General features: G+C 35.4%; 1 protein-coding gene across 1 annotated transcript in view; it reads left to right on the top strand.

The window, feature by feature from the left end:
• MYOM1 (myomesin 1) overlaps positions 1 to 13,269 on the top strand; it is a 78,036-nt gene that overhangs the window by 30,276 nt on the left and 34,491 nt on the right. Inside the window, exons 7-12 of the mRNA XM_015823190.1 lie at positions 3,995 to 4,083; positions 4,204 to 4,269; positions 5,733 to 5,903; positions 7,040 to 7,201; positions 9,676 to 9,817; positions 11,078 to 11,277. Coding sequence (XP_015678676.1) covers positions 3,995 to 4,083; positions 4,204 to 4,269; positions 5,733 to 5,903; positions 7,040 to 7,201; positions 9,676 to 9,817; positions 11,078 to 11,277 — 830 coding nt within the window. The remainder of the gene's footprint in view (positions 1 to 3,994; positions 4,084 to 4,203; positions 4,270 to 5,732; positions 5,904 to 7,039; positions 7,202 to 9,675; positions 9,818 to 11,077; positions 11,278 to 13,269) is intronic.

Genomic DNA, 13,269 nt, shown 5'->3' with positions numbered 1-13,269 from the left:
TTGGGGTGGTCTGGGGTGGAAATGTACAGCTGTGTATCATCAGCGTACTGATGGAAATCCACTCCAAACCCACGGATGATCTCACCCAGCGGCTTCATATAGATATTAAACAGCATGGGCGAGAGGACCGACCCCTGCGGAACTCCACAGGTGAGTTGCCTCGCGGTCGACCTCTGCCCCCCTGCCAACACCGATTGCGTTTTTTATTGTATTTTTTTGGAAGCCTTTTAAATTTTGGCACCCCTTGAAATTTAACGTCCCTAGGCTGGTGTCTAATCAGGCTTTAGCCTAGATCTGGCCCTGCTTGTCAATGCAGATATTCCTCTCTCAGAGAACAGAGGATGATTTAGCATGGGAACCAACTAACATGTCTTCATTCTCTGTTGTGTGATGTTAATTTTAAGGGAACAAGCTGTTGTCTATCATTAGAAGAAATGGGAATGGGAAAGCATTTCTTGAAGGATGTGAAGTGTCAGAATTAAAGGTTGAAAAATGGCTATCAGTAGAAGAAGCTAGAGAGAAAATGATAGTGTCATTGTAGTGGAAATTTATCTAGATTCTAGTTATTTATTTGTTGCTTGTCCATCCAGCAAGCAATATCCATGTAATTTATGTCCATATCCCAAAGCTTGAAAGATTTGTCACCAAATGCCAGGTAGTGAATAAGAGAAACATGTAATCCAGGATCTGAGTGTCTTATCAATGTAACATTGCCAGATCAATGCAGGTAATATAGGACGATGAATCTATTTGAATTTGTCCTGTTCAGTAACTGATCAGACTTTGATGATATGAAGGTGGACTGGTGATCCCTGTCAGTTGCTTCATTTAGCCTTCACCAGGTTCTGATTTATGTTTCTAAACCTTGTGTTTGCAGAAAAATACAATGGTACACTTGCTGTCCTGGTACTCAACAGTCTATCCATGTTGTCAAGGTGCTCCTAAACGTGATGTTAGAGTATACCAGTCTTGTTCTTCTGGAAATGTTGATGTTTACACTGAAATCTTTCAAAAGTAATCATGGCCTTCATGATTACCCTGTCTAAGATATTTTATAATCACAGCCATGTAACTGGCAATAGGCCATGGAGTTAAACTCAAAACTCGTTAGCAAAGTACTTTATGAATGAACCTTAGTTTTTGATTGATATGTTCCATTAGCTCTTGTACAATGTTATTACATTATAAGGAATGTGATCAAAGATCATTAAGAAGTAATGTTTCCTTGCTGAAATATTGTTTTAACTGAAACTATTATTTATAGATTAACTGTTTTCCAGATAATTATGTTAGCATATGACACCTAGATCCCCCCTTTATATCTAAATTTTCAACTAAATATCCACAAATAATGCTAGAATATATTCAAGCAATAAAATAACATAATACGTTGAAAACACATCACCATTACCTGTCAGCAATTTCTATAAGAACATTATTAGCAAATGAGTCTGTTAAATTACATTTATTTTTGCTGTTATCTTCATGATGGATTCTAATCCTACTCTGAAAGCCATTAGAAAATAATAAATTTATTTTCTAACTATTCTATTTATTTTCTAACTATTCTATTAACTAGAATATAATTTTAAGCACTTAATAAATACTAACAACAAGGCTAAAGATGACTTTCAGACAAAACATGCCTCTGTTTACATTCTTAAAAGAAATAGTTCTTTAGTCCTGGGCTTTATCTGATTTATATTTTTTTCATTCAACACTATTCCATTAATGTAATTCTGTGTACAACTGGAATTCATTGCCCATGACTTTTTTCTTTTGGTGTAAAGATGAAGATTTTACTTTTTAGAAAAACTCTGCAATGCAAACTGCCTTTTCTTTAAAAAAAAATGGCCCTAGTGGGGTCATCTGTAAGAAGCTAATGTGGTATACAAAATGAAATGTAACATTATGGCATCTTCTGTATTATTTCGACAACTATTAACTTGAACCTAAAATACTGCAGCTTCTCTCAATTACAGAAATCTGGAGACCCACACAGAATGATGTGCTACTTAGTAGAAGGGCTAAAAGTCATGGAAGATAAAAAGTAGTAAACAATTATGACCACATCCATTATTCAATGGAAGCATCTTCCACTTGCGTGTGTCAGTCTGACTTAAGATATTTTTTCTGGTTGTGGTGCCGGATAATATCTTGGATAATGTCAGTATTCACACAAGTTATTTTGGCATATGAAACAAAACATGTCACAATTCCTTCACCTAATATCTAGCAATAAAAATATATTAGGAACAAATTAAATGACTAACAGTTTGCTGTCTTTTCATGATGCTTAGCACTTGCTTCTGGAATATCACTTTATTCTGTAAATGGTTCAGCTGAGGTTATCCTGACTTGAATTCAAGCCACTCTGATGATTGATACCTTCACTCATTTCTTTGCCCATAAAGTGTGAGAAAACCTCACTGCTTGTCATAAAGATTCACTTCCTACACATCAACTCAAGTGATGTACAAAATATCAGCTGAAGTGAATTAACATTCATCTTCCATGAACTCTAGCTTAGTCTTAGGGCCATGCTTAAGCTGACCTCCTAAATAGAGCTAATCAGATTTAGGGTCTTAATACAATCAAAATGTTATTAAGAATTAAGATTACAGTATAACTGCATAGGACATAAGATCCTGGTGCTATGTAGCACATTATCCTATTTCTTTATTGGCAAAAGGCAATCATTTTGTATAAATTGAGTCAAATTGTTCCATGAAGAAAAAGGAGTCCACAAGAAACTGCTTTTGTGGAGAGATTTGTTCCAAAGATGAAATATTGAGAACCTGAGGTAAGGTTGAAAAAAACCAAATAAAAGCCAAACCAAACCCCCAGACCCTTTAACAGTTGCTTCTTTCCTTTTTCCTTTTTGTTGAACCCTTCAATAATTAGTTTCATGTGTAATATTTCCCTTTTCCTGTCTTTCTAACTACATTGTGTATTCCTATCCCCATCCTGCTCCTCATTCAAACTATTCTATTTGACATCTATCCTTTACTAAATAGAGTTTTAAAAATACTGTGCAATAATTGAATTTAACAGAGAAACTAAATTATTGTCTAGTGGTAGAGCATCGTATTGGTAAAATATGGGTGAATTTGGAAGAATAAAAGCTATTTGTTTTCATGTTTTAAGAATCAGAATGCTGTTGAGATGTAGGGAAATGTTTATATAGTGTAGCATTTTATGATTGTTTGCCTCTCAAAGTCACTTGTTTGTGGTGTGTGGTATAGAGATTGAGTAAATAAATAAATAAACAAGTGAAAGTGAACAATCAAATTAGCTACTGGCATTAACATATTAGACAAGACATAGAAAATAGTAAATGAAGGTGAAATATTTATATTCCAATGATATTGAAAAGTGGGGTAAATTTGGAAACTGGAGATATTAGATAATGGGGTAAAATAACAACAAGCTCCTTTAATTTATTTTTTAAAAAATCCCTGTGCTATATGACATCTGCTTTTAAAATCATCATGAAGCTTAATCATACTCACCCACTCTGAATTCTACCATGCAATATAACCTTTTTTTCTTATGCTAACATTTTCATCTAGTTGAATTGAGAAATTTTGGAGGCCAGGGAACATGATAAAAAATCTGAGTAAAATTTGCCTAACTAAGAAGGCTCCTTCCACACAGTGATTGCCTTTGCTCTTACCGGTCCATGAAGACGCTCACTTTCATTTCCTTTGGACAGCTGGTAGTCCAAAAGGAAGAACAAGATGGGCATTTCCACTAATGGGAGGCTGCCCATTCAGTTTTTATGAAGAATTTTGTCTTCACAGCATTTCCTTTGAAAGCCCATTGGAAGACTCATGTACATGGGGACACACCAAAATGATAACAATCTAAAATCAGCACAGCCGTCATGTGTGGAAGTGACCAGAATATTAATTTTAAAAAATATTGCAAAATATGAGAACATCATTCTTTTTTGTGACATTGACATTATTCCTAAATCCTTCATTCTTCACAGATGTGACTTTGATGACACTGCTCAGTACCGTGCTTCTGCCATGAATGTCAAAGGAGAACTTTCAGCTTATGCTTCTGTAGTAGTAAAAAGTAGGTTTGCTCAAATATTTATTCCATAGCATTTTTTTTATACTGTTTGCTAAAATTTTGTCTTACAGCCTTCAGATAAATGACAATAGAAATTTTGTTTTGCTTTTTTTTTAACTATAGGGTATAAAAAAGGAGAGTTTGATGAAAGTTTTTTCCATGCTGGAACTGTCACACTCCCCCTAAGCTGTAAGTTTTTGACATACTTCAATATATATACTTCAATATACTTCAATAAAACTATAGCAGGTCATTCAGAAATGTAATATATTAGTATAATTTTAATGTTCTATATAGTGTTTTTGTTCTATATGGTGTTTTGAGAAAATTATGTAAAGAAATGTACTCTTTTTTGAAAGTATTAATATTTTATAATGATTTATCTTATACTACAATATCAGATGCAGTTTGGAGGCAAAGAATATTGCCTAGTTCTGCCTATTGGCTTTGATAATACATATGGTAGAATTTAATTTGAAGATTTTAAGCACTTTATCTTATTAAGTTAGGTATCACATATATTAATATATAATAAAGTATCTGGCAAAAAGCCATGTCATGTTGATACTATGCAATTCTAATATTTAGGGTTTTTTTCCCTGTCATCCATGTTCTACAATTAAATCATTATTTTAGAGGATCACAGCATCACAACATTTGATATATCCGTATCTCCCACCCTATTTAAAAGACTAGAGTTCTAAAAGTTGGAGCCTGTACTTTCCAGTTGACCACTAGATGGTAGCAAAGAGGTACAAAACCCTCTATATCCATATTCTTTGCTGCCCAGATCTGGCAGTCCTACTGAATTCACTGTTTTATCTAGTTTTCATTAGTCCATGACTTTAACTGTCCTTCATAAGAATTACTTTGTTATTTGGTGAACAAAACACAGACTGACACTGGGAAACAACAATTTATTGTCATGAGGGTTCTAGAGTACATCTGTTATTGTGGAAATCAGAGTTCACATGACATTTAGGCATAATAGAAAGAAAAATGGCCAAGGCAAAAAGTATAAAATGCAGCCTTTTGAAGTCATAGAACCTATTTTGCCAGTATTGCTTTCACAGATGTTAACTGGTTCCCTAAAATTACTATTCAGGTGATTTCAGAATAAAGACAACAACAGAAGCAACAGTATAATTTCTCACTGGTTAATGTTCTAACCAAAGGACCATTGTTTGAATTTGACAATACAATTTTTAAACTAATAACACACAGCTTGGATTAACTCAGTGCCAAATCCATTTTTAGCATAGTTATATAACCTGGACTTGTAACATCCAGCCTACAGAAAACAACCTCCATTTTCGTGTAAATCATGATCAAAAGATAAAAAGAAACCAACGTAAAGTATTTATAGAACAATGAAATATAACTAGATTACTTAAATGTTATAATAAAAAGAATGGTGAAAAGAATTTGAGGCATATATTTTTAACTGGGAACTTTGATCTTATGGTAAAAAAAACCTGACCAACTTTTACTTATATTATATACTTCCCGGATTAGCATGCATCTCTATAAAATTGCTGCCACTGTTGGGGATCTGACAAATTATCTTTTCAGAAGAAGAAAACAGGGCTTAGAATCTGACTTTAAATAATCCACCTTTAACAAAGGAATAAGCACAGTTTTTCTTCTTACAGTTGGCATTGGTGTTAGTCCATATGGCTATGCTTCCAGGTTTGAAATACATTTTGTGGATGCATTTGATGTTTCTTTTGGAAGAGAAAGTGATACAATGAGTCTGGGCTGCACAGTTGTCATTCATCCTGATATTAAGCGTTTTCAACCAGAAATCCAGTGGTACAAGAATGGTAAGCATGCACTAAAAGATAAACTTGTTCTTTGTTTCAATTAGATGATGTCTGGGCGAGGATATTTCTATATGTTTGAAGTTGTAGGGGGGAAAGTGGATGAATAGAAAGCAAGCCGTGGCAGTAAAAGCCGGGCATCTGAGCACCCAGATTGCAATCACATAACGACAGGGGTACTCTGTGATGGTCAGAATTTCAAAAACTGGCTGTACATTTATTTATTTTTCCAGCACAACTGTAATTTTGAATGATCACTGAACAAATGGACATAAACTGAAAACTACCTTTACTAATGTTACCTTTATTCTTAGACTGTGGCTGAATTACATACTACAATAAGCGAGGATATTTAATTATGATTTACTTATAAGCTATCATAGCACAATAAACTATAAAACTATTGATTATTCAGATTAAGAAATATTTTTCTTCATTAAAGGCTGTAATAAATTGTTTGCACTGTATAACAGAAAAAGCTACCTATATCATGTTAACTAGTTAGTGAAAGCCTCTTCTGTATTCTTGTTGAAATTGAGAACCGGCCATATTGTTAGGCAGAGTGGGAGAGTAGCCTCTCAATTGGCAGGTACTTAAAATATAGAATGGTTAGCGCTATTATACACCTTATGATCTCTCCTGACTCTCTAATCTACACTGTGTTTATGGGTGCACTTGAAGATATTTTTCTGACTTGAAACAAGATTTAACAGCCAATCAATTTTAATAAGTTGAGTGTAACTGGAAATAGCTTTTCTTTGCCTTGAGGATGAAAACAATATGAAGACTTTGGAGTGAAATTAATTAATTTCCTAAAGCCAAGCCACAATTATTAAACCAGTTAACACACCTATATGAAGAAAATGTGTATTTTTAATATCATATATGAGGAAACGGTAGATTATTTTCGTTCTCCTGAGCAAACACATTATTGATTGAGCTTTTCCATATACGGTATGTAAGGTTGGAAAGAAAACTAAAAAGACATACAATTTTGTGCAGTGTTTTGAAAAAGGTGGCTTCAAACGTATCATTGTGAAAGGACTATTGGGTGTTGCCTTCGCAAAGGAAATTTATTTAAACGTGAATAATTCCATTGTGAGTAGTATCTGCTCAGGACATTTTTTATTTATTTTTAGGAGTTTTGATTTCTCCATCAAAATGGGTTCAGATGCATTGGAGTGGAGAAAGAGCCTCATTGACCTTGACTCATGCTAATAAAGAAGATGAAGGCCTTTATACCATTCGTGTGACAATGGGAGACTATTATGAGGAGTACAGTGCTTATGTTTTTGTTCAAGGTAAGATGTACCATATTAATGCTAAAGACAGTGATGCAAGTGGTGTCAATGACAGAGGGGTTTCAGTGATATTCTGTAACAGACACAATTCATATGTTTATGATTTATAGCTCTGATTACGATTAATTATAATTATATTTTAATTATGATTAAAATATCATTTAATACAGGAAATTCCTTCCTTACAATAGATGCTTGTACCAGTCAAAATGTTGCCAGGAAATCTTATTAAAGATATATTATGACAAAGGTGGGCAACCTGATTCTCGCCTCCCTTGTAAATATAGCCCTCAATCCCAAATTTCTGAAGGGAACCAAATTGTTTACCTTTGTCTTGTGTCATATCCCATTTGATCCTGTACACCATTCTTTTGGGCTTTATTAAAGCTGAAATTCAACCAATGTGATACAGTGGTTAAGATGTTATATTAGGATTGCAAAGACCCATATTCATGTCCCTCCTCAATTGCAGAAGCTCACTCGTTAATTTATGTGACTCATTGAACCCTCCCTATCTCATTGACAGAGACAAAATTAAATAGCATTGAATGCTATCAGCCCACATTTTGCCTATAGAGGAAAGACGACTACATTTCCAACTAATAAATAAATATAAATAAAATAATTGGAGTTAGAGAGTAAAAATTACAGGAATTTATATACTTAATGTATAATACTTAAACAGGCTTATTAATGAAGCCCATCATTACTTTAAAATATTATATATATATTAAATAACTCATACACACACACACACACACACACACATATATACAAATGATCTCGCAGTTGGCAACTGCTGCCTGTGGATGGCTCTAGATTGAGCTGATACAGGCAAAAGAAAAAGAAAGAAAGATTTCTTTCTCCCATATTTGGGCCGACAGGGTGCATCAAAAAACACTCAAGGTAAATCTCCTCCCCTTGTCTCTTCCCTCCCTGATACAGCTGACAAAGTGAAAAAGAGCCTGTGGCCTAGAGGTTAACACAGTTGCCTAACATATAAGAAGCCCAGGTTCGAATCTCAGAAGGGTATGTTTGGCTGAAGAGAGCTAAGAAGCTCGAAATAGCTATTCCATCCTCCCTTATTCTTTGTTAGCAATCCCAATATATATATGTGAGTTATATATGTGAGTTATATATGTGAGTTATTTATATGGTTTCTAAACTGTAATAACCACACTTTGCTCATTATGGAATATATTCTTACGAAGGCCAATATATTATGGAATATATTCTTACGAAGGCCAATCACAGATTTTATTTTAAATGAAGACTTGTAATCCTATAAACATCACTTTATCTAGTTCTAAATTTATATTCATACATACATCTGTTAACTATAGATATTCATGCTGCTTTTTTCAATCAGGTTGTTTTTAGATTTTTGTACAGATAGTGCATTTCACTAGAGAGTTGGTACTTTTAACAAGTTCTGGAATGTCTGTTGGATGATCACATTTCACTGGTCCATGCAATGCCTCCATATCACAATGTCAGCTGTTGAAAGCAGCTGAAGAGAGTAATGCCAACTCTGAAACTCTTCAAATTCTTGACTCTGATCAAGCCCAGAATGGCGCCAGGTCAGCAGGTCCTGGGAAATAACACTCCTCTTGTACAACATGATCAAAAATAGATGTCATTACAAATATAGAACATTCCCAAGAGATAGTTATTTGTAATTTCACAAATAATGTGGAATGGAAGACTTAAAATTCCAACAATATTTGATTAGGAACAGACATGGAGAAATGGAATTTTATTCCATGTAGCAATGGAAAACTAACAGTGTGTGTGTATGTATGTGTGCGTGTATGACACACACACACACACAAATATACAACAGAAGACTAACCAAATTTAAGCAAGAATGATTCCCATACATACAATACATCATGCAGCCTGGCAAATGCAATCACAGCCTGGCTTCTAAGGAGGCTTAGGGGAACTTAAAAACTCAGATTTTTTTTCTTCTTTTTCTTTCTTTTTAACTTTTTGGAGGTATTTTAATTTTTGTAAAATATGATTTACTTATCTGTTTTTCTTCATTTTATAAACATGTTTTTGTGCGTGTGTATGACTTCAGTATTAAGCAATCAGCTTAAGACCAAATCCTACATTGTATAACAAACATTTTGAGCTAATCAGCAACAGTTTCTTCTTTCTAATCTTATAATCAATTTTGTATGAAAGTCAAATAATTTTATGCTTGCAATATTGATATTCTAAATTTTAATAATAGGTGTTACTAGTTAGCAATCTAGTGTATTTACAAGGATATTGTGTGATTGGATGGATGCACTGAAGGAGGGAGTGCATAATCAAAAATAGTTTCTTCATTATTCTTAATGAGATTGTGTTTTTATTATGACATCAGTTATAGATAAATTAGTGAAAAATTAAAACTGTATTAATAAGGTAATAGAACTTATTTTGCTAACAGACATATTCTTAAATACATGTCTCCTTCCATGTAGATGCTGAAGCTGATATAGCAGGAGTCCCTGGTTCTCCCTTAGATGTGAAGTGTTTGGATGCTAACAAAGATTATGTCATCATATCCTGGAAACAACCAGCTGTTGATGGTGGACATCCTATTTTAGGATATTTCGTTGATAAGTTAGTATTCATGATAGACTGGAATAAGTAATCTCTTTGGCAATATGACTGTAAGGAAGATTTGGATTAAGGAGTTTCAGTGTATCTGATTTTTACAATATTGGATTTGTTATTTCCTCAAATTAACACACACTCCAGAATATGACTTACTATACTGATAATACATGTAATCATAATGCTACATATGTACACTTAAATATTTTAATATCTTTTTCTCCCTGTTTCACTGATTATATTGTGGAATTTCATCTAATATCACATTACTTAATGCCCCAAAGTTTGATGCTTCAAACTTTGTTGTATTGTGGCCATGTAAAATGATACCTTTAGTGACACCTCTTATCTATGAAAAAAACCTAATGATTTAATTGAGAGTAAAGCTAGAAAAAATAAACACATCATCTAGTTTTAATATGGTAATTAGATTTTAATCTATCATAGGAATTTTCAAACTCTGTAGTTTCACAGCTGGCCAATCTATTTTGCACGGGCAAAATAGAAACAAAATCTGGAGTGAGTTTTGACAATGCTGTCACTTTGTCTGTGTAAGTCTCATCAGATTTTAAAAGCAGTTGTGACCATCCTCTGGGATGCCAGATTGCAGTTTGAAAAACCCTACTTTAAGCTGTAAACTTAAACATTGAACATAATGTCTGAAATAGAACATTATTTTTATGTACTTAAAACTAAATGTGCTGAGAAGAAGCTGTGTGGTGATATACAGGGATCAGGTCAATACATTGACACAGTCCTTCATGTTTAGAAGGAGCATGAAAAGAAGCCCAAGTAAAATGAGTAGACTGAGCTCATCTAAATAAGCCTGGTTAAAAGTGGATGAGGATTGAGTAGAATCCTGCAACTAGCATCATTATGGTCGATAAGTCTTAATATATATTAACATAAGAAAGACTTCGCTGGTTCAGACCTTTACCATCCAACATCCTAGCAGACATAGGTGTTTATAGGCCTGTGGAATGCACAGAAGGATTCGTAAGGACTGTATCTTTTCCAATGTATTCAATTTACAAAGATCTTTGAAATGTATTTATTTCATTTTACTTTATGAAGGGACAATAATTCTACACTCAGTAACCATCAAAATAGTTACTGGATTCCCATGCCTTTGGGCAGTGTTTGGGGAAGAGGAAACAAACAGGTGCATTAAAGCAAACATGAGCAAATATTGGAAAGAACCAAGATGTATTTATTATTTCCTTGTCATTTTGCCTTTTTTGCTTTTTCCCCACCCAACCCCCCCAGATGTGAAGTTGGTACCACTCACTGGTCCCAGTGCAATGAAACACCAGTGAAGTTTGCTCGCTTCCCTGTCACAGGATTAATTGAAGGGCGCTCATATATATTCCGTGTCCGGGCTGTGAATAACGTTGGTATCAGCATTCCGTCCCGCATCTCAGAACCTGTGGCAGCATTAGATCCTGCTGATAGGGCCAGACTTAAAAGTAAGAGCCTTCCTAATGTATGTCAATAAGATGTTTGAAATTTTAATTTTTAGACAATATGAATGGAGACTAAGAGGAAACAATAATAAACAAAACCTTCGTTAATCAAAATAAGATTTGCTGAACAAAACACCTTTGTATTTTTTTATAACATTTCTTTGCAACCATGGCTTATGTATCATTATCTGAAATACCCAGTATAGTAACCATAACCAGAATCCTGTCCATGAAGAAATTCCGTGATATAATTTTCCCTTGAGAATTAATCTTCCCTTTAGTTCTTTGTCCCCCTATCTCTACTTTTCTCATCTAACTTGGCAAGGAGATCAACAAAGTAGAGGTTTTCTATGAGGCTGATGTCCCCCTGATGAAACAGAAACAAACATAACAAGAAAATAGTCACCAGTCAAAGATATGAACTCTCCAGCAGTGAAAGCAGAATACAGAGCCCCATATTTGTATAGGACAGGACTTTTAAACCTTTTCACCCATGGTACCACTTTTAGGAGATGGCAACATCCGAGTACCACCAGTCGCCTAGCAAAGTGTCAAAAATTTGATGACCCCCCCAAAAAGGAAAAAAAAGTGATAAAGTACAGGTAGTCCTTGACTTACAACAGTTCGCTTAGTGACTGTTCAAAGTTATAATGGCACTGAAAAAAGTGCCCCCCAAGCCACAGTCGAGCAAGACACCTGCCTGCCCACCCGGCTGCGCTCTTCCTCCTGTCTGAGGTTTTCATTGTTGTGAGCATTTCTGTTGAGGATTGGCAGCGGGGGTGGGGTGGGGGGTGTTTGGTTTGTCTGCTGGGTGGTTGCAGCAAGTTTTGGTCACTTCACATGACCCTGGGACACTGTGACCGTCATAAATATGAATCAGTTGCCAAGCATCTGAATGTAAATCACAAGACCCTGGAGATGCTGCAACATTCCAGCTGATTGGCGCTTCTTCTGGGCTCAGCAGAAGCACCAGGATCAGCGCCAAGCTTTAGCTGGAGCCTGGCGCTGACCCTGGTGCTTTCACTGAGCCCTGACAGCCTCGAAGAAGCACCGATCAGCTGGAAAGCAGCACTGATCCTGATGCTTCCGCTGAGCCCTGACAGCCCTGCAGCTCCAGCCGTCTCTTGCTCAGGCTTGTGCGGTGCTGCCACCGGTTCAGCTCATTCCCCTCCCCCGCTACCACTTTTCTAGGATGGTCGGGTATCACCTGCCAAGTGCCAATGTACCACAGGTGGTACCCGTACCACTGGTTGAAAAGCCCTGGTATAGGAGGACTGAATCCTCTCATGGGCCATTTGGAGTCGAAGAAGTAGTCAGCCCTCCAAGGACTCGCTGCCATGTGATAAAAAATGTTCACAAAGCAGTTATGGTTCTATTTACTGATGAATGACGCTTCTTTCTGCTTGGTCACTTTGATCAAGTTTCAGTCTATCTCAGCATGCATTAAGATGGAGCCTCTTTTGTGAAAATGTCTTTACAAGAAACAGTAAGCAGGGCAATTCAGAACCAGTGAAAAGCCGCTGTGTGAATGTTTCCCAACTTGATGCTTACCAGGCGCACTGGTCTATAGATCTCCAGCACTCATGAGCAGTGGTGGTTGTGATAGTTCTAGTCTAGCACATGTGGACATCACAAGGTTAGAAAAGTCTGCGAATGCTCATTTTATGTAATTATCATGATACTTTCTTTTGTTGCCTATATGTATAATTTGTTACTGTTTTTGTTTGTTTGTGGTTTTAAAATTTGGATCAAGATGGTGGCTATAGAAATGGATTATTGAATTGAATAAAATAAAATAAATTTGCACTGAGATAGTGTGTTAGGGCATTCTTTCTGTGGGAAGGAAGATGGCCCAAATAAGTGAAGTCAATGGAAGCTGTAGTCTAATACATTTGGAAAAGCCCGGTTTTGGAAAACATGATGTAAGTGATGGAAGGAGATAAGTAATGTCTCTACTCCAACTACTATGTGTTATTAAGATATGTATGTATAGCA

This window comes from Protobothrops mucrosquamatus, unplaced genomic scaffold, assembly GCF_001527695.2.
Source record: "Protobothrops mucrosquamatus isolate PMUCROS unplaced genomic scaffold, P.Mucros_1.0 scaffold1795, whole genome shotgun sequence".
NCBI lineage: Eukaryota > Metazoa > Chordata > Lepidosauria > Squamata > Viperidae > Protobothrops > Protobothrops mucrosquamatus.
The sequence above is the reverse complement of the archived record's forward strand: the minus strand, read 5'-3'. Positions and strand labels throughout refer to the sequence as shown.